The 27,193-nt window shown below is 35.7% G+C and overlaps 1 protein-coding gene across 2 annotated transcripts in view; it reads left to right on the forward strand.

The window, feature by feature from the left end:
- The window catches only part of LOC117343016 (acetylcholinesterase-like), a 57,443-nt gene that overhangs the window by 20,761 nt on the left and 9,489 nt on the right, over positions 1-27,193 (forward strand). The window contains exon 3 of one of the 2 annotated variants that reach the window (XM_033905340.1): positions 8,668-10,937. The exons of the other annotated variant lie outside the window; for it this stretch is intronic. Within the exon in view, the coding sequence (XP_033761231.1) occupies positions 8,668-8,807 (140 nt within the window). The 3' untranslated portion in view covers positions 8,808-10,937. Of the gene's footprint in view, positions 1-8,667; positions 10,938-27,193 lie in introns of those variants that run through there. 2 annotated transcript variants of the gene reach the window in all.

The following is a 27,193-nucleotide window of genomic DNA, read 5'->3' on the forward strand; positions in this document are numbered from 1 at the left end:
TCGATAAGCTATCAGGGAAATCTGTTGGTGGCGACGCTGGGACCCAGACAGATACCAATAGTAAAAGTCACACACGGTCAGGCGGACAAGGGAAGACAGCTTGAGTGAAAGTTTGTGAGGGGAAATGCTTTGTGTAGCAATAAACATACATCACCAACTGGCGTACCAATGACCTTAATCAAATGTGAATCGTCAATATCCAATCAACTAGAGGTAGAGAACTATTTGTACCGGGGTTAGTGCAGTATTTGTACGGTTACTCGTCAATGTCAATTGTACTTGGACAGGGAACAAGCATAGAGAACAGGAATGGAAAGGATCTGATTATCTCTGTAACATGTACACATACAACAAGGCCGAAGTAAACTACGAGACACGGACTGAACCCTAACACTCACATTGTAATGCATTTTATAGTTAGCTTACAACTCTTGTTTCTGATAGTTCGTTTTTTACGGAAAGTTAAACTATAGTTTTAACTGTAGTTGGGGGAGATGCTTGAAAATTACCAACATCTCATTTACAAACTTGGATAAGTACATGGTGAATAGTCAGTTTATTATTGAATTGTTATGCTCTGTTGTGGGAAGCTTTGTCAGGTTGACTATACTCTGGACAAGACGGTCGTTAACGTCACGTACAATAACGTTGTATATTCCGAAATACAGACACAGTAACAACATTTACAGCAGGCGAAAAGCATTGTTCGTGAACTAAGTCCTATTGTAAAAAAACCCAACAAGTTATAGAAATAATGGTATTAGTTTTTAATATTTTTCTTCGATTTCTGAAATTTTCTGAAAATCTGATTATTCAATTCTGAAATAAAGTTGTCCCTATCTTGTTATAGTTAGAATTTAACAACCTTTCTATATACACTTAGTTTTACAACTTTTCATAAATCCACAGAATTACAGATATTTTTCACCTAAGTAATCGTTATTTGGCTATTAGTACTGTTGTGTAAGAGCACTGGATAATTATTTTATAGCTCGAATAGTATTTAGAAAGAAAGAATCAGAAAAAAAGTAAATGTGAATAGCATCTTCATGAATTTATTAAAAGTATTTCTAATGATGAGAATCATTAAAATGTCTAACTTAAAGATAAAGATGTATAGATACTTTACAGACAATGTGATATCTATACAAAAAACCCCAGACTCTGAAACCTACGTGAGTCCCGCGTCCATTATCAACACATCATGACCCGATACCTACAGGCACAGATTGACACAGATCATCTACCTTAGAGTACAGTATGATGAAGATCTGGCTATATCTTACACAGGTTTGAGAAGTACACCGGGGTTACAGCAACGTAGTTTAAAACCATTTATTATTCCAGATATCAATTTAGATTTGTCATACAAATAGTTCTCTTCAGAAAGAACCTGGTAACTTTCTGATGTTGCATGTGCTGGCACACCGCTGACACGATACCAACATGTATCAGGGTTCCATATATTTTACATTTTGAAATCAGCACGAGTCGGGCTAATTTGAAACTGATTCAGTAGCGTCATCAAAAAGTGTTTAGTCTCAATTAAGGAAAGAAAAGATGAGTTATCTCAATTAAGATAGACATGTCTAGCTCTGAATAAAACTACAATGTGTCTTAAATCAATGCCATTCATCATATATATAATGTTCTCATTTTTTCTACTGTAGATCACTTAGATTTCGCAAATACTTCATTTCGTGAACCTACTTCTTCAAATATATTCGCGAATACATGATTTCGCGAATACTTACCTATTGAAGTCATGGACTCCTGTAGGACTCCTTTATCGGTAACCGATATCTTGGCCAGACAAAGGTCATACAAATATAGGGAAGGCTTTAAATTTGCAATTGATCCTTCTCGCGTATTAACGCGAAAATAAATCCCACGTGAAATATAAGTGTTTACAGTATCAAATGAATGCACCATAACATATCACTATTCTTCAGCAGAAATGGTCCTTACCTAAAGGTTCATTGTCGAAAAAGAAAACGACATAATAACGAAATCATAATTCTAAATCCGAATCAATAAAACGAGGCAAAAAATGAACAAATTTAAATGTATAAGAAAAACAAGACCAGATGTTTCTGAGTGGTAAGCGTCTTCTTGTTTAGGGATGACACTCGCCATACAGATCCAGGTGAAATTCTGGTTACATCTTGTTTTTTTTTTATATTACTTGGAAACATTTGTTCCCGTTAAATCCCGTATTAATCGCTTAAAGCACGATGACATCCGTCTACATGTGACATATATTGATATTAAAAAGCTTAGTGTAGGCTTGATAACGTGTATCTCATCTATATATAATCACAGTATGCAATAAATCAAGCGGGACACTAGGAAGCAAAAATGATAGTCTTACGGGGTAAAAATCGTATTACAAAGTATAGGTATACACACGGTCTCAGGTTCCACATGTGGTCCCCTGCTACCTTCATCGCAAAAAAAAAAAAATGAGAGAGAGAGAGAAAATTCCAGTTTAACGCACGTACACTAATTATAATAACATAGATAAAGTGTTAATACATTTGGTATCCTGTAAATATCAGATCTGCAACAGATCCTGAAATCTATATAAAACATATCTTCGTCTTGGTGCCCTGCAAATATTGGATATCGTGTAAATTCTAAAACCCTATATCTATCATACATTCAACGTTGTGTCCTGTTATTGGAAAAATATTGAACCTCTATAGAATATGAAAATCTGCCCAATCCAATTGTATGTGGATTTGTATATAGGTCGCTGTATATATATAGTGTATACTTGGTTAGAGAGGTTGCTTTGTACGTATACTATGGTACCTACTTTGATATATAACTATAATATATTTATATATATACTTATATCTGCATTGTGTAAAACGTAACTAACATGTTTTGTTTTCGGTGATTTGGTTGAAAGTAAATATATAAACACTGAATCCAGGTCTTTTCACTCTTATTAGCATGTTCGGTATTCTTTTACATGATAGTTTAAGAATAATTCATGTTGCATTTTATCATTTCATTCTGAACCAAATATATAAGAATATATCTAAAACAGAATGCCATGATAATGTTATGTAGCTAAACAGTCAAGAAGTTTCGGGCAATGATTTTGGGTGAAAAGACCAGGAACCAATAGACTCGCTGCCCTTCAATGGCATGTCATGAAACCCTCCCGAATCTATTTACGTGCTGTGTTCCTCTCGTATATATGTTTTCAATTTTTGTGCATTTCTTTTATATCTTACTTAAATTAATGTGTCTTTTGATAACTGTAAAATGCTTGAACAATGATCTTGCATTTGAACGGAGTGAACTACAGTACAATACATTCGGGATGGGTCCATTTCATCTAAATAAGGTAAATACTGCAAAGGTTGTTTTTTCCAATGGATTAGTTTTTCGCTATTTTAGAGGAAAACAACTTACGAAAAAAAAGCTTTTATAATACAACAAGAATTCAAAACACTGCAAAACAACCTTTACAGTTAGCGTTGATACTAAACAAATTGTTTGTTTGTTACTGCTAAAATTCGTTTTGTTTTTGCGAGAATTTTGGTTACATCGCGCGAAATTTGCAGTTTGCTGAAAGTTGACTAATAGACCGCCCGGCCAGGATAAAAGGTAATTTCCTATTTTTTTTATACACATTTTCTATTTCTGTGGCACACTAGTAACTTACTAGACTAAGGGTCGAGGGAGCAGGCGCTTTCCCAGGCGTTGGTTATATCATTACGATGATTGTCATCTGAAAACATAGAGTAGTGAGTCGTTAAAGTATATAATAATTACATGTATATGAAAACATGTTGCAGTGTAAAATTGGTTCTGTTCTTTGATAGCTAATACTGGCCCTGCCTAATATTAATACGATCATCCCTATAAAAGAGTCACCAATCAGTTATATGCTAATTTAGTAGTTGTAACATTTTTGATATTGAAGTGAGGGTTCATTTTTGTGTGGTAAATTTGATATTAATCACGATTTTAAAAGTAACATTTTTTAGTATATACAATTATCACGGTTATGATTTGTATTATTATTCCTTTGCTTTACCCAATCAACATGTTAATGTATCATATTGTTTCCCTTGAGTACCCAGTAACTATCGTTTAGATTATATTTTCGTTTAAACAATTGATATTAGGGTTTACCAGCATCAAAAGTAAATAAATAGTGATACAATGTTTGATATATAATTGAAATAACACTATAGCATGTTTGTATTGATATGCTTAATCAATGCTTATGCATTTGTTCTGATATATTAAAGTTGATGTATGTTTTCCATTGTTTTGTTTGACGTATACTAAGGCATGCACGATATTGTCACGTCCCACGAATTACTAACGACTAACACAGTCAGATGTACGTGTATATTTGTCGAAATTAACCTCCTATCTCACAAAGCAGTTATACACTTCGCCAAAAAGATACCGCTCGTGTTTCGTCTCTCCAAACTATGTGTATCTTAACCATCCTCTTGGCAATAGTATTGAAAAAGAACAGGTAGATGACGTCATTTGAGAAGGTATCATGTGACATTCTGGTCACATTTAGATATCGCGCACCCTTTCCTAGACATCTAACTCATTGGTGCCAGTACAATAACAGTTGCTTTAGGAACGTCGTAAAAGTTTGGGAGGAAATCTGATAAAAGTTAATTACATATAGGTGCAGATAACATAGTAATAATATCGTACTGAAAAGGTTGCTATTTTCAATTGGTACTACTGTTTTCAACATTGTAATACAATCATGAAAGATAGATACGATTGAAATTGGGTATCAATAAAGTGAATGATTGTCTATTACATAATTTGGGCGAAAAACACCTTCAAATAAAAAACTGAACTGGCCATAAACGACCTGATTACAGTTTAATCTAGTCGGTCTACAATGTTTGATCGTATACAATATAATTTATCAAAATCATCTTATCGTTTTTTCTATTGACTTTTAAAATCTTTAAATAATAAAGTAAAACTTAAACAGAATATGTTTTTCGTTACTTTATTATGATCTAACATTCAATGGCAAAGTTCCTCATAAAAAGTATCTTATACGTTAATGTTTTTTCGCCAACATGACTCCTACTCCTATTACTAAGTTTCGTCTCACCGACTATAGTCAGGGTTATGTCGGCGCAAGTTAGATTGTTAGTCAGTTAGTTACTGGTTTAACGGCTACATAACTATTACTAAGTTTCGTCTCACCGACTACCTGTAATAGTTAATGTTCTGTTGGTGGCGTCAGCAAAAAAATCCCTATTTAAGACATCAAGGCATTCCTATAGATAATCGTTTCTCTAAACGACTCGGCAAGGTAAAGATACCTATTACAAGTTTGGCGAACGTTCCTTTAACTGAAAAAAACGTCACGCCTTAAGTTGGTTTCAACAGTTCCCCGACAGGTTGAATATCTTTGTATCGAAAATGCTCCTGTAATATACTTTCCCATGGGAAACTTAAGGAATTTCCAAAGATAAAACAAATAAGAGGCTAGTAATGCTGGCGAAGAAACGAACTCAATCTCGATAAATGGGTGGTGAAATAGGAACATTATATCGATTTACACGGATAATTTTGAAAAGTGCGTGAAAAACTGGAGCGTTCGCGATACTGGGCCAGCATAGAAGTGTTTAAACTCGTGTCAGAGGTAACATAGGTCTACTCCTTATATAGTAAGGAAGGGTTAACTCATGACAGCGATAAACCTGCTGTTGGAGGAATCCCCCACTCCTCACACATCCCAAATACATTGAAATTATTTTCAGATGGGAAAATGAAATAGATGGATATACCAGTACTGAACAATAGTAATGATTTTGATGCGGAATATTGTCAACAAAAAACAACATAAAAAAAAGAAAAAGAAAAAAAGAAACAACCATTCGTATACAGAAATAAAAAATTTCCATGTTACAAAATCGAATGTACATGTACATACAACCAGGCATTTTTTCAGCATTTCTCATTCTCATTAAAAAGGGCAATTTTTGGGATGCGAGGAATAACATTGATATAAAACAAACACACTTCCTAGTGTATGATTATAAGTTGTTAACGGACTCTTACAACTGCTCATTATCATAGATAAATATCCTAAACTATCATCTTTAAGTTTACAACATTATTGTTTTACGATTATATTTATAAAAGAATATCATAATTTTGTTAACTACTTAATAGTCATGAAAATTACCGTAAATTATAATCATATATACTTTATCATACACTATATCTTAAATTAAAATCATGAACTTTATCATTATCGTAATCATAAACTTTATCACAAATTATAATCATGAACTTAATCATAAATAATAATCATAAACTTTATCATAAATCATTATCACACACATATATATCCAAACTTTATAGTATCTCATTATGATAACGTTACACAAGAAATGTTTTTACCATCATATCGTAATCTATTGTCCTAAACTATACCATAGTTTACTGTCATAAACTATATATCGTAATTTATTCTCAAAAAACTATATCGTAATTTATCCTAATAAACTATATCTTAGTTTATTTTTATAAACTATATAGTGCTTTGTTATCGTATCATCGTATTTTATTACATCTCGTATCAATATAAATATATCGTATTTGAGTAACGTGTTTATATAATATATTATTGACATACTGTATTTTAGAATCAAAACACATCGCTATTATTGTTGATTATCATAAACTGTATCGAATTTTATGATCTGCAATAAAAAGGTGTATATTATATCTTATTTCAATATTAAAATTAATTTACTGTACCTTATCATTGTAATAATATGACTATTTGAATGTCATAACGTTTATTGTTTGTTTGTTTTTGCATCGTACCTTGGGAAGAATGGTTTACATTAAACTGAAAGCCAGACAATGAAAATTTATTGTATGTCATCAAAAGTTGAAAACAGGACCAATTTCACAGCAGGTCAACATTATGGTATTAACAAGTGTGTTATACGGAAATTGATTAACATATTAATATACGCAATTTAATTATGCAGCTTAATGATATGAGAATACATGTCAGCCCTTTTAACAGTTGTTCTGGTAATTTAATAACGATGGTAGCCTGTTTCACTGTATTACTGAAGACACTGATAGATATCCTTATATCTTTCTGCATATTCTTTCAATTAACGATAAAATTCCATAAGAATTATCAGCCTGCTAATAATTAATTGTAAACATATGTACGACACGTTGTTGTTGTTTGTGCACATTTTGCTATAAATGCAAGCAGTCTGATTTGTTCTGTTATAAGGACGTCACTAAAGACACATAGGTGTGTGGCACCTTAAAGCTATACAACTGTTCACTATCACTATACAGGCCTCGTACCACAATTATTCGTCTGTGTCGTTATACGTTATACACAACTGTAGTATATACGGAAATATCAGGATTGTCATAGAATATGTTTCCTTGTCTAGCTATTACTTACATGAACACAAGTTTAACATTGATTTGTAGTACAATGTCTTTTCTAGTTGTAGAACTTTGTTTTGACAAAGTTTCCATGTTTATTTGTGCGACAGGACTCATTGTGTTATGAGGCTTGCGTAGTGATAATTTGTAATTTTTCAGATTTTCCCATAACATATAAGGGTTGTGATATTTGAATCAAAATATCCTGGAAAAAATTCCGGTCAGTATATACTTAGCAGCTCACCGTAAGTTCAGCTTGAATAGTTGCAAGAAAAAATATTTAAACAATTTTTTTTTATAGAATTAGAATTTTTTCTAAGGAATATACACAGAGAAATTCATTGTAGTCTGAGGCCTCAGTCAAATCTACTCAAATATGCACCACACGTAACCTCCGATGTGATAATTAACTAATGAAATGTATCTTTGCCCATAAACCCGAATATAATTTAACGGATTTAAAATAACTCATCTAAGATTACATGGTATAGTAGTTTTTGATAATTACGAGGCAAATATTTTGCGTTATAAGAACAAATATTAAACAATTCCATCGGTTGTTTTAAGGAGACAACAAATCAATGTACATGTATATGTAACAAGTGTGATGAAATCTCGTAAAAATACATGCATGTTCTAAACATGTTTATTATAGATATGTATGTTATAAACATGTTTATCATAACCATGTATATAAAAATGTAAAATATAAACATATATATTATAAAAATGTATATTATAAGCATTTATATCATAAACATATATATTATAAAAATGTATATTATAAACATTTATATCATAAACATATATATTATAGAAATGTATATTATAAACATTTATATCATAAACATGTATATAAACATATATATTGTAAAAATGTATAGTATAAACATTTATATCATAAACATGTATATAAACATATATATTATAAACATGTATATAAACATGTATATTATAAACATTTATATTATAAATATATAATAATGTATAAAAACATTTATATAAACATATATATTAAAAACATGTATATTATAAAAATTTATATTATAAACATATATATAAACATATATATTATAAACATTTATTCAAACATGTATATTATAAACATGTATATTGAGAAACATATATATTCCTTAACCTTTATGATAGGGGATAAGGGGTTTGAACATCAGTACAGAACAACAGTCTTCACGTAAATGCCATTTTCTTTTCTTTACTTTTCAGCTGACATGTCGGAATTGGAGAAACAGTGGAAGGTCCAGTTCTCCGAATGGAGCACCAAATATATTGTAGACTGGAAAAATCAGTTTGACAGTTTCAGAAGAGACTATGAACAGCGGAATCAAGAATGTGACCGACACTGAAATGAAAGTGACACCTCGAATCTGTGGCGAGAAAATGTACTTCACACCTGACGTCATCAAAAATGTGTGCTATGACATAATCTTCGTGTTATGACGAGCTATCGAACTACTTGACCTCCAGGCTTGTGATATCAATGCGGTGCAAAACCAAGAGTCTACTCATGAGCTGGATAAAAATAGCGTAAAGTGTCTTAAATATCGATATTCTAAAATGAAGTCGCATGCTTAAAGGAGTTCATACAAAGATTATTTGAATGAACGTTATCGTTTATAAAACGTTTAAATAGTCAATATATTAATCTGGCAATGAGTTCCAACAGCAAGAAATATGGTAATTCGCGATAAAAACGAGATTCAAAAGGATCAACAGAAACCATTAGCATCAAGTTCCATTCGCAGTGCGACAAATTTTTGTAAGTTTACAAAATGGTTAATTTCACACATCTGTAGAAATGGAATTTAAATACATTAAACTGTATAGGCTTATGGTCATATGGTGAACGTCCTGAAATTGAAACCGTTTTGAAATATGTGTCTGTGTTGCAAATGGTGCATTGACGGAGGCATTCTGATGATATTTGGCATTTTGTGAGAAATACGTCATCAGTATTTGTTAATTTAAGGAATCTTGATTCAGTAGGTACGAAGTATTTAAAAATCGGGTCGAATTATTTCACACATTATAGAGTGAATCTGTACGACTGTGTGGATAGTGTTTTACATATAGATATTTCCATGTAAATTTTCTAGATACTCATGCTAGGGACTATTTTCAAGATTTCAAGCATGAGTTCATTACGGAATAAAACCGTGAGAATGAAGTTTAAATGTTTTCGACATGAAATCCTCGCCAATTTTTGATGTTGATAATGTTTAATTGATTCGTGTGTGTGTAGACTAGCTTATGTCTGGTGTGTAAAATATACATGTGGATTTATAGGTAATGTTCAAACCCAAGGAAAACCACTCATGGTTAATGCTTTTGTGCAAAATTTCGTTTCAAGACATATCAGAAAATGTGTTTTAGCGCTATTTTACCCCAAGACTTAACGTAAATGAGAACAAGTAGTGTATGATCAATATCACTACAGCCCAGATCTAGACGTTCAAGTGGAGGAATTCTGCTGTACGACATAAACACCACACCAGAGTAAGTTAGGTGTGCCATTGTCTGCAACGACACTTAAGTTTATGTTTCTTATACTTCATGGACACTTTGTAAAATGAAGCCAAAAGACTGCAAAATATAAAGTGTCGAAATCATTTACTACACTAAAAACATATATAACACAACACAATAGGACCCGGGAGAACAATAGAGAATTGAATATGACAAATAATATTACAAATAGGAGGACGGCGACATTACACATGTCAAAATGACTGTCATTTGTTTGATTCCATATAACATAACGACAACAAAACAGGACATCAGAGACTAATGGATAATTATGAATTATGATGAATGTTATAAAGTAAGAGAACAGCGACATTACACATGAATAACTTATTCTATTTGAAATCGAAATAAAATCTATATACGGCAACAAAAATGTAAAAACAATTTATATACATGTTAATCATTGATCTATAATAGTATGTAAGTTATGGATATAAACGACATGCTTGACAGCAAAACTTTGTCATTTATAACAACTATAAATTCCAAGTATCAAAATATTTAGTTACATTAATGTATGTATACCGTAACGTCAACACACAACCACACTATCAGACTATTGTATAATTCATGCCAATATGTCATAAAGGACCTTACGCACACACATAAAAGACAGGAACCTACAGAAGAACAAGTGTGAGGAATAATATAAAAACAAAACAAAAGTCATAATAACAATAGGAAGTACAACAAATAAGAAATTTGATATATACCAAAAATACCAGGTGAATGTGGATACTATAAAGCATTAACGGGATGGCATCTGATATACGTATGTAAAAATACCATTGCATCAAAACGGAGCATCATATAATATACAGCAAAAAAGGACGGGAATGAGTAACAAAAGAAAACCAAGAAAAAAACTACAAGTACACTAATGAGAGTAAATGTTTTTTTTGTACAAACTAAATAAAATGCAATGTACACTAACAACAACGACGACGACGGCGTCAAAAAACAAAACAAGAAGGAAGACGTGAAAATAAAACAATCACTGACAGAGCATACATGACAAATGCATCAGATAAAAAGAAGCCTAATATGATAGATTACCATAACATGGAACACAGCCGGAACTGTCGAACATCATATTGATATAAAGTACAGCCGAGTAGAAACGGTTTGTTACATACTGGGAGATACAAATGCTTTGTGACATGTAATCATACTTCGTGTCATGTCAACACTGCTGTCTGTGTTATAGAGATGCTTCGTTTTCAATACCGCCGTCTGTGTTATAGAGAAGCTTCGTTTTCAATACCGCCGTCTGTGTTATAGAGAAGCTTCGTTCTCAACACTGCCGTCTGTGTTATAGGAATGCTTCGTTCTCAACACTGCCGTCTGTGTTATAGAGATGCTTCGTTCTCAACACTGCCGTCTGTGTTATAGAGATGCTTCGTTCTCAACACTGCCGTCTGTGTTATAGAGATGCTTCGTTCTCAACACTGTCGTCTGTGTTATAGAGATGCTTCGTTCTCAACACTGCCGTCTGTGTTGTAGAGAGGCTTCATTTCAAGCATAGACTTGTGCCCTCCTCAAATACCTCCATTGTGCACGCTGCACAGAGGACCGGTAGCGAGTAAATATAACCATCGTGGGTATGAATTCCTACTCTAGCGTGTGCGCATCTTTATAGCGTATGTTATGTCATCATTAAGATGGTCACTTCCGCTGAAGCAACACGTGTCAAAAGTGCCATTGCCATAAGCACATTGGACACTGTTTGCCTGAAGTTTCTTTTAAAATGCCAAACTTAAGATCCTCTTCGTTTGTTTATCGATCAAATGGGATATTTCTTGTGTGTTTTGAGGTTTTCCGCATCTTATAGAAATTAACCAATGAAAACCCCAATAGCGCTACTTAGTGAGCGAAGTGCAGTCCTATCGGAGAGTAAAGAACACTGTCGTCCGTGTTATAAAGACGCTTCATCATCAACACTGCAGTGATACAGAGACGTTTAATTCTGAACACTATTGTCTATGTTATAGAGACGCTTCATTATGAACACTGCCGTCTGTGTTATAGAGACTCTTCATTCTCAAATCTTCCGTCTGTGTTATAGAGACTCTTCATTTTCAACACTTCCGTCTGTGTTATAGGGACGCTTCATTTTCAACACTTCCGTTTGTGTTGCAGCAACCTTTCATTCTGTCATTAAAACTGAAAATTGTATATTGCACATAATAGATTAGAAATATGTTTTAGTTAAAAGACCGTAGTATTCATGATTTGATTTGATGACAATGGTTGTGAATTTTGATATTGATACGACAAACATCCTTCATTTATTATTGTCGCTGAGGATTTGGTGTGTATTGTACTTTGCACGTGTCTTTTTTCATTGTTTTAATTATAAAGATATTGAAATCGTCATATCGTTAAATCATGGAAAGAATTTCTGTAAAAGTGTCATTTTTTTAAACATACATGCATGTTCATTGACTATAGAACTGTTAAGTGTACATAATTAAATAATAAAGTATATACTGTAAGAAGAGTACGTGAGATAGTTTACCTGTTTGTAAGGCGTGCCTGCAAGTGTTTCGACTGTGAGAGTACCTGCTCCTTTAGATTGTATTATTCGCCGGTATAATGTGCCACGGCAAGTGTTCCGCTTATTTAAAATTGGTGGCTGAAAGGTAAGAACTAAGAAAGACCCATATCTGTTTGGGGTGAGTTTACGAGATCAATTTGTGTTAGGCATGTATCAGGTATTCTTTAAAGAAAACGTAGGAGTTCTTGTATTCTGACAAAGATGTTGTATAACTTGGGGCTTATACTGTATAAAGGACATTGAGGAAATGAGTATTTATAGTTTTTAAAGTACTTACATATATTATGACGTGTTAGAGGAAGATAAGGAGAAAATGATAATTCAACTTGAAAGTTTCTTTTATATAACGATCAGGAATGGGGATTAAGAGGAAATTTGGGTCATATAATTGACGAAACTCAGAAGTGGAAATGAGAGAGGGATGAAGGTAATGGTAAAACAGGGAGGAGGGGTGGTGGTGGCAGTGAGATGTTTTGAAATGAGAACAGGTTTTGAGGAGTGAATTGTATTTTTGTTTAGAGACGGGAACCTTTCATGGGATGGACTGTGTGGTTTGAGAGAGGAACCGTTTCGTTTCTTTGATGTTTAAGGGTGGACTGTGTGTGTTTTGAGAGAGGAACCGTTTCGTTTCTGTGATGTTTAAGGGTGGACTGTGTGTGTTTTGAGAGAGGAACCGTTTCGTTTCTGTGATGTTTAAGGGTGGACTGTGTGTGTTTGGAGAGAGGAACCGTTTCGTTTCTGTGATGTTTAAGGGTGGACTGTGTGTGTTTTGAGAGAGGAACCGTTTCGTTTCTGTGATGTTTAAGGGTGGACTGTGTGTGTTTTGAGAGAGGAACCGTTTCGTTTCTGTAATGTTTAAGGGTGGACTGTGTGGTTTGAGAGAGGAACCGTTTCGTTTCTGTGATGTTTAAGGGTGGACTGTGTGTTGTTTGAGAGAGGAACCGTTTCGTTTCTGTGATGTTTAAGGGTGGACTGTGTGTGTTTTGAGAGAGGAACCGTTTCGTTTCTGTGATGTTTAAGGGTGGACTGTGTGTGTTTGGAGAGAGGAACCGTTTCGTTTCTGTGATGTTTAAGGGTGGACTGTGTGTGTTTGGAGAGAGGAACCGTTTCGTTTCTGTGATGTTTAAGGGTGGACTGTGTGTGTTTTGAGAGAGAGGAACCGTTTCGTTTCTGTGATGTTTAAGGGTGGACTGTGTGTGTTTGAGAGAGGAACCGTTTCGTTTCTGTGATGTTTAAGGGTGGACTGTGTGTTGTTTGGAGACAGGAACCGTTTCGTTTCTGTGATGTTTAAGGGTGGACTGTGTGTGTTTGGAGAGAGGAACCGTTTCGTTTCTGTGATGTTTAAGGGTGGACTGTGTGTTGTTTGAGACAGGAACCGTTTCGTTTCTGTGGTGTTTAAGGGTGGACTGTGTGTGTTTGGAGAGAGGAACCGTTTCGTTTCTGTGATGTTTAAGGGTGGACTGTGTGTGTTTGGAGAGAGGAACCGTTTCGTTTCTGTGATGTTTAAGGGTGGACTGTGTGTTGTTTTGAGAGAGAGGAACCGTTTCGTTTCTGTGATGTTTAAGGGTGGACTGTGTGTGTTTTGAGACAGGAACCGTTTCGTTTCTGTGATGTTTAAGGGTGGACTGTGTGTGTTTTGAGAGAGAGGAACCGTTTCGTTTCTGTGATGTTTAAGGGTGGACTGTGTGTGTTTTGAGAGAGGAACCGTTTCGTTTCTGTGATGTTTAAGGGTGGACTGTGTGTGTTTGGAGAGAGGAACCGTTTCGTTTCTGTGATGTTTAAGGGTGGACTGTGTGTGTTTTGAGAGAGGAACCGTTTCGTGATGTTTAAGGGTGGACTGTGTGTGTTTGAGAGAGGAACCGTTTCGTTTCTGTGATGTTTAAGGGTGGACTGTGTGTGTTTTGAGAGAGGAACCGTTTCGTTTCTGTGATGTTTAAGGGTGGACTGTGTGTGTTTGAGAGAGGAACCGTTTCGTTTCTGTGATGTTTAAGGGTGGACTGTGTGTGTTTGGAGAGAGGAACCGTTTCGTTTCTGTGATGTTTAAGGGTGGACTGTGTGTGTTTGGAGAGAGGAACCGTTTCGTTTCTGTGATGTTTAAGGGTGGACTGTGTGTTGTTTGAGACAGGAACCGTTTCGTTTCTGTGATGTTTAAGGGTGGACTGTGTGTGTTTGGAGAGAGGAACCGTTTCGTTTCTGTGATGTTTAAGGGTGGACTGTGTGTGTTTTGAGAGAGGAACCGTTTCGTTTCTGTGATGTTTAAGGGTGGACTGTGTGTGTTTTGAGAGAGGAACCGTTTCGTTTCTGTGATGTTTAAGGGTGGACTGTGTGTGTTTTGAGAGAGAGGAACCGTTTCGTTTCTGTGATGTTTAAGGGTGGACTGTGTGTGTTTTGAGAGAGGAACCGTTTCGTTTCTGTGATGTTTAAGGGTGGACTGTGTGTGTTTTGAGAGAGGAACCGTTTCGTTTCTGTGATGTTTAAGGGTGGACTGTGTGTGTTTTGAGAGAGGAACCGTTTCGTTTCTGTGATGTTTAAGGGTGGACTGTGTGTGTTTGGAGAGAGGAACCGTTTCGTTTCTGTGATGTTTAAGGGTGGACTGTGTGTGTTTTGAGAGAGGAACCGTTTCGTTTCTGTGATGTTTAAGGGTGGACTGTGTGTTTTGAGAGAGAGGAACCGTTTCGTTTCTGTGATGTTTAAGGGTGGACTGTGTGTGTTTGGAGAGAGGAACCGTTTCGTTTCTGTGATGTTTAAGGGTGGACTGTGTGTGTTTGGAGAGAGGAACCGTTTCGTTTCTGTGATGTTTAAGGGTGGACTGTGTGTGTTTTGAGAGAGGAACCGTTTCGTTTCTGTGATGTTTAAGGGTGGACTGTGTGTGTTTGGAGAGAGGAACCGTTTCGTTTCTGTGATGTTTAAGGGTGGACTGTGTGTGTTTTGGAGAGAGGAACCGTTTCGTTTCTGTGATGTTTAAGGGTGGACTGTGTGTGTTTTGAGAGAGAGGAACCGTTTCGTTTCTGTGATGTTTAAGGGTGGACTGTGTGTGTTTTGAGACAGGAACCGTTTCGTTTCTGTGATGTTTAAGGGTGGACTGTGTGTGTTTTGAGAGAGAGGAACCGTTTCGTTTCTGTGATGTTTAAGGGTGGACTGTGTGTGTTTTGAGACAGGAACCGTTTCGTTTCTGTGATGTTTAAGGGTGGACTGTGTGTGTTTTGGAGAGAGGAACCGTTTCGTTTCTGTGATGTTTAAGGGTGGACTGTGTGTGTTTTGAGAGAGGAACCGTTTCGTTTCTGTGATGTTTAAGGGTGGACTGTGTGTGTTTTGAGAGAGAGGAACCGTTTCGTTTCTGTGATGTTTAAGGGTGGACTGTGTGTTGTTTGAGACAGGAACCGTTTCGTTTCTGTGATGTTTAAGGGTGGACTGTGTGTGTTTGGAGAGAGGAACCGTTTCGTTTCTGTGATGTTTAAGGGTGGACTGTGTGTGTTTGGAGAGAGGAACCGTTTCGTTTCTGTGATGTTTAAGGGTGGACTGTGTGTTGTTTGAGAGCAGGAACCGTTTCGTTTCTGTGGATGTTTAAGGGTGGACTGTGTGTGTTTGGAGAGAGGAACCGTTTCGTTTCTGTGATGTTTAAGGGTGGACTGTGTGTGTTTGGAGAGAGGAACCGTTTCGTTTCTGTGATGTTTAAGGGTGGACTGTGTGTGTTTGGAGAGAGGAACCGTTTCGTTTCTGTGATGTTTAAGGGTGGACTGTGTGTGTTTGAGAGAGAGGAACCGTTTCGTTTCTGTGATGTTTAAGGGTGGACTGTGTGTGTTTTGAGAGAGGAACCGTTTCGTTTCTGTGATGTTTAAGGGTGGACTGTGTGTGTTTTGAGAGAGAGGAACCGTTTCGTTTCTGTGATGTTTAAGGGTGGACTGTGTGTGTTTTGAGACAGGAACCGTTTCGTTTCTGTGATGTTTAAGGGTGGACTGTGTGTGTTTGGAGAGAGGAACCGTTTCGTTTCTGTGATGTTTAAGGGTGGACTGTGTGTGTTTTGAGAGAGAGGAACCGTTTCGTTTCTGTGATGTTTAAGGGTGGACTGTGTGTTTTGAGAGAGAGGAACCGTTTCGTTTCTGTGATGTTTAAGGGTGGACTGTGTGTGTTTTGAGAGAGGAACCGTTTCGTTTCTGTGATGTTTAAGGGTGGACTGTGTGTTTGGAGAGAGGAACCGTTTCGTTTCTGTGATGTTTAAGGGTGGACTGTGTGTGTTTGGAGAGAGGAACCGTTTCGTTTCTGTGATGTTTAAGGGTGGACTGTGTGTGTTTGGAGATTGACCTTTCAAGGAAGGACTATGAGCATTTTAAGATGAGAACCAATTTAGAAGAAGACCTGTGTGTTTTGAGATGAGGACCGTTTCTGGAGGGCGGACTACGTGTAGTTGAAGATACGATTTTTTTTTCTAATGATAGTCAGAGCATGTTTTGAATTAAGAACTGATTCTGATCAGAAAAGCGGCCTGTTTCGAGATGGGGACAGTTTCTTGGGGGCGGACTGTGTGTAATTTGAAAACAAGAATCTTTCTGAGGATCAATTGGGCATATTTTGAATTAATAGCCGTTTCTAAGAAAAGCTGTGTGTGTGTTTGAGAGAAGCGTTTCTGAGGGGTGATCTGTACGTGTTGTGAATTAAGAATTCACTGTTGATTACAATGAATCGCAATAATTTTATTGTTTCAAATCATCATTAACATCCCAACCCAATTAATTCGGTAATTGTGTTTAAACCTGTCATTGTTTATGGTTAATTTACACAATAAACAATACATCATTTTGTATGCCCAGAGTTATTTATTCTTAGAACTCTTCATTTAAAATGTTTGTCATATTAAACGTAGTCGTAGATTCACCGGCCAAACACGTTTTGATCTCAAATTTGACTTCTTTTTACAAATGGACATAATCATAGTAGACTACCACAAATGGGAACATTTTCAAAATAGATTTATATAAGTAGCGGGTATGTATATTTACACTGCAACATATTATTTCAGTACTTTATGTATATAAGCAGACTGACATATGTAGCGGGTATGTATAGATATATTTACATTATAACATATTATTTAAGTACTGTATGTATATAAGCAGACTGATATAAGTAGTAGGTATATATGTAGGGGATATTACAACCAAACATTCTGTTGCATGTAAAATGATGTATTTGGTAGCCTGGTCCGCCGTTACGATTAATTTCACTGGATAAGTACCAATATCATGTATATTGTACATCATATATCATGTATATATACTGTCAGGTTTGTCTGCGGAGTGAGTATCACTCGAGCTCTCCGGGTTTTAAACCAGACAAGGCCAATGGAACAGGTACAGGAAACCTCGCCCATGTATTCTCTTATCTGCAAAGAAAGTGATTCGTGAATATTTCCCAGACTGTTTTCAGTTTCTGTGAAAACCTTGTCAGAGGGTAAACGAACGCGAACCACACTGTAGATCATTCCATATAGTACATGTGCTTATTTTGACTAACAATTTGATTTTTTTTATCTACGAAATGTGTAATTTACTGATTGTGGCTCGAATGAAAAGAATGTTAATTATCCTTGAAGAATCGGCTATTTTATTAATATCTAAGTATCAATTCATATTTCCTAAGTGTACATGGTATCAGAAAGTCTATAGTGGTAAAACACAATACAAACTTTCATCGCAAATAGTAAATCTCCCGAAAATGAAGATTTAATTCGCAATCTGTAAATATCACAGGGATAAGTAAATGGTCATAAAACACAATACCAACTTCCATCGCAAATAGTAAAATCTCCCGAAAATGAAGATTTAATTCGCAATCTGTAAATATCACAGGGATGTTTAAATTCAGTTTACAGACGCAATCTGAATGTGTCACTGTCTGGAATACATGTTTTTATTGCTTTATATTCACTCTGGTCTCTCACCCCAGTGTCTCTCGTTACATCACCGGATCAGTAATCACGGCCTATTCCAGCCTCTGTAGCACACTGCTGTCCTGTGGTACAAGTTGTCAGAATTACCGTCGATAGCTCACGATAGTGATTTATGTTTTTAAAAGCTAATGTAAATCTCCCGTAAGAACATTCATTCTGCCCAAGAGTGAAGTTGGCAGAAATATAAAAGATGAAATCAGAGACCTCGACGGTTAGAACAGCTGTTTATTCATTCAGTATTTTGTTTATCTTCCTTTTTGAAGTTGTAATGTTATGGATGTACATTTAAGTATATTTTTTATTTAGGCTTTCGTTTTTTTTAATATTCTGATCCAACGCCAATACGCTGGTAACTGTGCTCTGTTTGATACTATATTAAATATAGATTTGGAAAAAAGACAACACGTTACAGAGATAGCAGGTTCCATTTTAATTACTGACAGTCGATAATTGTTTGAACTAAACGAGTTTTGAATTTCCCTGCTGTCGAAATAAATCCCTATATTATGCGAACAAACTGTTTAAGCGCGCCTGTCAAAAGCTCTAAACTCAGACTTCTCAAAAGTTTCACGGAGCTTCCATTTCAAAGAAATATATTCTATATTCTATTCATATAGATAACATTCCTCAAAATGGTTGTTTGAAAGTTAATGCATAAATGTTTTTTTCGTTAGAAAATGTGAAGAAACTTTTAACCAGGGTTAGAAATGTATGAAACATCGAGGATAGGTAAAGGTAAAAAGGAAGATTATTGTGCAATGTTCTATATCTAGAATGACTTTTTGTTCTGTCAATTCTAACGGAGATAATATGACGCAGTAGATATATGTCTGCCCTTCGTTATGCTACTGTAGGTTCGCAACATATCAAATTTGGTTTTGAATCTGCTTCATTAACAATAGCCACCGTAAAATCTTGTCGGTAAAAGCCACGTTCTAAGGGGAAGACGAGGATGATTGGTTTTTGTTTGGTTTAATATCCCCCCAAACAACTTTTGTCTTTTGAAAACGATGAGCAAGTTTAGATACTGTATCTGAGTAGACATTCGTGATGACTGAAAAAATAAGTCCCTATTAAGGTCGTGACGACGACTATATGGATCTTAAAAAAATGAACTGTAATTTTTCTCATTGGCATTCCATATCTACTACAGAAATATCCATATTTGAGTACGTCTGCGACATATCGGATCAACTTTTAACGGTAGACAGAGAAGTAGAAAAGTTACTAATAAAACATGGCGGGGTTAGGTTTGGTTTGTTTGTGTTTAACGTCCTATTAACAGCCAGGGTCATTTAAGGACGTGCCTGGTTTTGGAGGTGGAGGAAAGCCGGAGTACCCGGAGAAAAACCACCGGCCTACGGTCAGTACCTGGCAACTGCCCGAAGTGACATGGCGGGGGTTCGGGCTTTAGAACTTGGTAGTTTGTCGTCCCTTTTGGTCAGGACGTAAGCATTCGGTAAATCTTGCCAACAATCAGAAAATTAGCCCGAGTGTCCTCTGACCCCGACACCAGACATGACATGGTGTCAGGGCCAGTTGCAACTCGGGTTATCAAGCAATCAGTTATACTCGTTCCCACACATCTCATATATTGTTCTTGCATTTTTCTTTCACCAAATAAGCTCCAGCATAATTCATAAGCATAGTGTTTGCCTTTTTCGGGAAAATAATCTCGAATATAAGGTATTACTGTACATAGTGATTTAACACTGTTATACCAGTGGTCATTACTGTTCAGTGTTGTAACAGAAGGAAAAGTCTAAAGAAAAAAGCTGAAGCTTTTCAAACCACATTCCAATAAGATCCACTCCTGAAGATTGGAAGACGCTTGGTCAAACAGAGACCTATCATAGAGTTGTTTGGGGTCTCTTGATCAAGGCTTAGTACAGTATATATGTATTGACATTATAACAGTTGTAATGACGATCAGGGCATCCTTGTACACGTGTACGATAGGATGTTAAATGTTGTACTGTGGTATAGTACGGGTGTTAATGGTTTTAACCACCTGTTGGAAACACATGCTTTCCTAAATACCGAGTTACCGGAGATTCGTGGTCATCTGGGGAAACAGACTTAAAGAGTCGAATTTACCAACATCCAGATTTCAAACGTTCGCCAGGAACAAGTTCTGTTAAATTCGCTTGTGATTGTTTAAATTCCTACTGGAAAATAATTTTGATAATGTACCGTGTATTAATCGCGAAGGCGAGCTTATTCACCGAAGTGATCTGAACTTCACATCAAAGACATTGTAATCCTACATCTGCTGATTTCAATATTTAAGTTACTGTATACATGTAGATGGTATTTTTCGCGTGGTATTTAAGTACACTATATTAGCGGTCATATGATATGTATTTTATACAGAATCTACTTGTATATATCCACAGCCAGGTGTAATATCATTACTGCGAAATAATTATTGAAAAAAAAAAAAAAAAAAATCAATGCGCAACGGGTATGTAACCATGCATGGAAATGTTACCGTTACTACAAATATTCTAGACAGCTTTCATAGCATCTCGATTTTCGGATGTTTTACACAGAAAACGGTTATATTTTTTGTCTGTTTTATCATTATTGATATTTTTAAACACTGTTTTAAAAGAATTGTCAACGGTTTCGGTGCGTCATTATTTTTTCAGCTCTATACCTTCGGAGACGAAATGCCCCTTTGAAGAAATGACGATAAAGTGTCATCAATAAGCTAAACCAAACTTTCAACGACACCAAGACCGAGATTCTGTGATTAAATGCTTACATTGTGTTGTTGTGCGAAATAAGTCCGACTGGAACATCCACGAAATATTAGCTCCATGAAATTTACAATTATACCGCACGTATGTGAATAACTTCCCACTCTATAAACCCGGTGGCTTGAATATAACTACTGTGTACTTTCCATTTCTTGGTAGTAATAACCCTGCTTTCACTATTACGAGTACATACGTTTGATTAAAGGCTCGGCTTGTATTTGAAGGTAAAAGTTATAAACCTGCCATCTCGGATGCACCATTTCCTTGTGGGGAAAATGAAAAACCATCTTGTTCAGGAAATATTCAAGTCAACAGTTTTAAACAAAGGAGAAAAAAAGTTATATCGGACGATACATTATAGACAGAAAGACAACAAATCTATAAATTGACAGAGAACATGCGGTCGTGTATGGAGACGTCACGTGTAGTGATGACTACATCAGTTACAGACCGAGGACTTACTAATCCTTGTCTGTGTGATAACCTGTGATTACTCGGGGCACGCGCCGAACTAATGAGCACGCCAATCTGACCGTTAATGACACAGCTAGTCTGACCAGGGGCTAGTTCGACTGGACATGAACATTATTGTCTTACGTCATATCTGACAAACAATAAGCAACCATAACCGATCATGTTTGGTGTTTTTTAACCGATCATGTTTGGTGTTTTTTAATGTACGAGACATTTTAAAGTATCAGTCCAACAGTATATGCATTTATTAGTACATTGTATTTTAATACAATTCTACAGATAGTGTCATTGTTGAAGAGGTTATAACCTAGCAGTTCTGGGGAGGTTGGTTTTATGCAGTATTACATAGCAGTTCTGGGGAGGTTGGTTTTATGCAGTATTACATAGCAGTCCTGAGGAGGTTGGTTTTTATGCAGTATTACATAGCAGTCCTGAGGAGGTTGGTTTTATGCAGTATTACATAGCAGTCCTGAGGAGGTTGGTTTTATGCAGTATTACATAGCAGTCCTGAGGAGGTTGGTTTTATGCAGTATTACATAGCAGTCCTGAGGAGGTTAGTTTTATGCAGTATTACATAGCAGTTCTGAGGAGGTTGTTTTTATGCAGTATTACATAGCAGTCCTGAGGAGGTTGGTTTTTATGCAGTATTACATAGCAGTCCTGAGGAGGTTGGTTTTTATGCAGTATTACATAGCAGTCCTGAGGAGGTTGGTTTTATGCAGTATTACATAGCAGTTCTGGGGAGGTTGGTTTTAGGCAGTATTACATAGCAGTCCTGGGGAGGTTGGTTTTATGCAGTATTACATAGCAGTCCTGGGGAGGTTGGTTTTTATGCAGTATTACATAGCAGTTCTGAGGAGGTTGGTTTTATGCAGTATTACATAGCAGTTCTGAGGAGGTTGTTTTTATCAGTATTACACAACAGTTCTGAGGAGGTTGGTTTTATGCAGTATTACACCAGTAGTTCTGAGGAGGCTGGTTTTATGCAGTATTACATAGCAGTTCTGAGGAGGTTGTTTTTATGCAGTATTACATAGCAGTTCTGAGGAGGTTGGTTTTATGCAGTATTACATAGCAGTTCTGAGGAGGTTGTTTTTATCAGTATTACACAACAGTTCTGAGGAGGTTGGTTTTATGCAGTATTACACCAGTAGTTCTGAGGAGGTTGGTTTTATGCAGTATTTCACAGCAGTTCTGAGGGAGGCTGGTTTTATGCAGTATTACATAGCAGTTCTGGGGAGGTTGGTTTTATTCAGTATTACATAGCAGTTCTGGGGAGGTTGGTTTTATGCAGTATTACACCAGTAGTTCTGAGGAGGCTGGTTTTATGCAGTATTACATAGCAGTTCTGAGGAGGTTGTTTTTATCAGTAATGCATAGCAGTTCTGAGGGAGGCTGGTTTTATGCAGTATTACAAAGTAGTTCTGAGGAGGTTGGTTTTATGCAATATTACACAGCAGTTCTGAGGAGGTTGGTTTTATGCAGTAATACACAGCAGTCCTGATGAGGTTGGTTTTATGCAATATTACAAAGCAGTTCTGTTGAGCTTGGTTTTTAAACAGTATTAAAAAAATACACAGCAGTCCTGGGGAGGTTGGTTTTATGCAGTATTACATAGCAGTTCTGGGGAGGTTGGTTTTTATGCAGTATTACATAGCAGTTCTGAGGAGGTTGGTTTTATGCAATATTACACAGCAGTTCTGAGGAGGTTGGTTTTATGCAGTAATACACAGCAGTCCTGAGGAGGTTGGTTTTATGCAATATTACAAAGCAGTTCTGTTGAGCTTGGTTTTTAAACAGTATTAAAAAAATACACAGCAGTTCTGGGGAGGTTGGTTTTATGCAGTAATACACAGCAGTTCTGGGGAGGTTGGTTTTATGCAGTATTACACAGCAGTTCTGAGGAGGTTGGTTTTATGCAGTATTACACAGCAGTTCTGGGGAGGTTGGTTTTATGCAGTATTACATAGCAGTTCTGGGGAGGTTGGTTTTATTCAGTATTACACAGTAGTTCTGAGGAGGTTGGTTTTATGCAGTATTACACGAGTTCTGAGGAGGTTGGTTTTATGCAGTATTACACGAGTTCTGAGGAGGTTGGTTTTATGCAGTATTACACGAGTTCTGAGGAGGTTGGTTTTATGCAGTATTACACGAGTTCTGAGGAGGTTAGTTTTATGCAGTATTACACGAGTTCTGAGGAGGTTAATTTTATGCGGTATTACATACCAGTTCTGAGGGGGTTGGTTTTACACAGTATTGCACTAGTAGTGTCTTGTTTGAGCCAAGTTACTATAAAACATTTTACCAGTTTATATACAGGCCCCTATTTCATCAACAATCTTTAACTTAAAATGTTTCTATAGGAAAGCATTACATAAAGTAAAAATCTTTTTGTCCATGATGACAATAAGGTTTTCAGGAATGGAAAAGTTCAAGTTAAAAAAAATCCTCTATTACAGGAAAGTTAATAAAACTTGGGATTGATAATGTTCTGAAGAAGTGCTGGAAATTTTCTAATTTTTTATTGCACATTAGTGACTTGCAGCAGAACTGGAAACGATAGGAGTGTTGACATCTACAAACCACTTACCAATACTATTTATTAATTAGGTATACCATATCATATTACTGAAGAATCGCTTTCCCAGTCAAATGTACATTTGATCTATACTTGATTTTGTTCAAAGTTTAGCGTAATTTAGGTCCTTACTCCAAAACATCCGGGTGCCATGCCACTTACGGCAGTATTATTCCCATATAAATGTGTCAACCACTACAGTTAACTGTGAATTCTCTCAAGTGCAATCTTATAAAAGTCAAATTGAAAACAGATTGAACGAAATGACTGTCACTTTGTTTTTCTCAACTTCTCCATTCTTACTTTTTTCAAATCTTATTATTCTTGAATTTTCTGTGGAGATATTAGCCTGTAAATCTGCCTCCCCATTAATCTTGTGCTTCTTGTCCTAGTTAAAAGTCCTCATTCTCGGGGAAACTGGATATTAGTGCCAATAAATGCCGTCTCTCCACAACGGCTGTGTGTCACTGCTAACACACAGTATTAGTTACGATGCAGGCATAGAATTATCGAAGCACAGATCCCGAGCAGCCAATCATTTTCTCTGCTAGCTAGCAAACTAAATTATAGATTTCGACTGAAATTTCAAAATTTGCAAAGTACCCTATTAACTTTAACATATTTCTTTTCCGTGGCATTTTCTTCCTACCATGTATAATAGCTTGTTCCTGAACTCGCTACATAATGGAAGAGCTAAGAATCTGTGAAATATCATGTTCATTTTACTTGAAAATCTCCAGCTTGTAAATCATACATAATCCTCCATGCCTGCTTTAGTAGAAATAAAGCACAAAATTACATCTATTTTGAAACTTCATATCCAAGAGACCAGAACGCTCAATTTTATTTATGTTTTCAATAATCTAGAGACAGTGACCAGTCTATGAGGAATTACATAGCACACAGTTTAATTTGAGTCAGCCAAGTGGAAAACGAGTCACAACAGTGCTTTTTCTGATATTTAAATACTTTTTGGTTCAATGCTTATAAGATAACTACAGAAACTAAAGGCATATTTTAGTCAATATGTCGTATGTCACACAGACAGATAGACCCGCACTACAATGTTGTGGGTGAAAAAAAAAAAAAAAAAATTGTTTGTAAAATTTGTTTTTATTTCGGTCATTGTTATAAGAAGAATCACAGTTCAGCTAGTAAATTTAACCAAAACAATGATACAGAATACACAAATGTCTCACAAACACACGTACATCTGTATATCTATAATTCATATACTTCACCAAAATGTCGACTCCAACATCACACATGATGAAATACACTTTCTATAATTATATTTGAAATCAAATTGACACAATCAAATCCAGTTGTTAAACTCTTTGATACCAAATCCAGTTTTGACACTTTTTATATAAATGAAAGAAGTTGCTGGCAAAACTTTCATTTTTTAACTTTTGACAAGATTACAAATTATTATTTGAAATTAGTGTTTATGATGGATGAGGTTGTAACTTCAACAGTAAGATTCAGACAATAAAAAGTTTGTTTTTGTAAATACGAATTCAAGAAATTATCTGTAATGCTGATAAATACCTAATAAAATTTCAAAGTTCTAACACAAGACATGGAGATACGACATGAAAGGACCGATATTGATGTGAATGATTATCAACGTACTTTAATTAGAAATTCTACCACAGCATGGGAGTTAAAATAAAACTAAAATATTATTGCACCTTATCAGCACATCACACAACGGTATCACAAAGTGATATAAAACACATAAACATGAGCCTAACCAAATCCCCGCTGTATACACAGCCACTGGTTAGCTTACACAACAAAATGTCTACCTTCCCATCCTTAGATAATAATACAAAAAATATTGTTTGTACTTCAGTAGTTATCATAGATAAATAATTTATTAAAACAGAACAGACTTGTATATATGTTGAAGAGAAAGAAAACATCAAATCATAGACTACAGGGAAGATGATGTGTAAACAGACAGGACCTGCTGTACTTGATCTGCTGAAATGCCATTCTAAATATAATTTTAACAGATGCTATAGATTACAGTAATTTCACTATAGAGATAAATTTATTTTGATATTATTTCATAAATCTGATCATTCCAAACCGTGACATATCAGCTGGAGGTTTTATGATACTGTAAACACTTATGTCCTATTCAGATACAAGAGCGGAGCTATGTATTTACTGGTTTTATGTACATCACTTGAAAAATCTAGGACACAAAACATCAAATTCCACAACTGAAATAAAATGTAATGCCAAGATTTTAATTTGCATTTTTATTGAATATTTATCTTAAAACCTATAATGTCTTTGGATTCAGGTAGATCCCATTAAAAAACAAGAGGCCCAAAGGACCTGTATGGCTCACTTGGATATTTCAACGATCATCACCAAACACTATATTTTTCTTCTTCTCATTTTGTGACCAAGCCTCTCCATACCATATGTGGAAGTCAGCAGTTTTTTCTTTAACTAACATTAAGTTTTCTGGACCAAAGAGGATGATTCAAAGCAATTTAAGTTCATCTTTGATAAATTTTGACTTCTTCGTCCCATTGGGCCCCATTGGGGATGGAAAGACAATATATAACATTCAGTTACCTTCACAATGGTATGCTGCAGACCGAAAAATTTATTAAAATTCCTTTCTACCACAATACCCTGTGTTATTCAACTCTCAGACCATCAGTTAATAATTACAGCTGTTGATTAACAATCTGTTTATACCACACGTGGTATAAACTCTGTACGCATTTTGATCGGCTAACACGGTGCACTTTGACCCAAGCTGCAATTGTTATTGACGTCATCAATAATCTAATGACGTCCCATCACCGGGTCCGGACGTCACCGGTACACTTTATTTGCATACGCGAAATTATACTTGGCAA

The sequence above is a fragment of the Pecten maximus genome, chromosome 14, assembly GCF_902652985.1.
Source record: "Pecten maximus chromosome 14, xPecMax1.1, whole genome shotgun sequence".
In the NCBI taxonomy this organism is placed as follows: domain Eukaryota; kingdom Metazoa; phylum Mollusca; class Bivalvia; order Pectinida; family Pectinidae; genus Pecten; species Pecten maximus.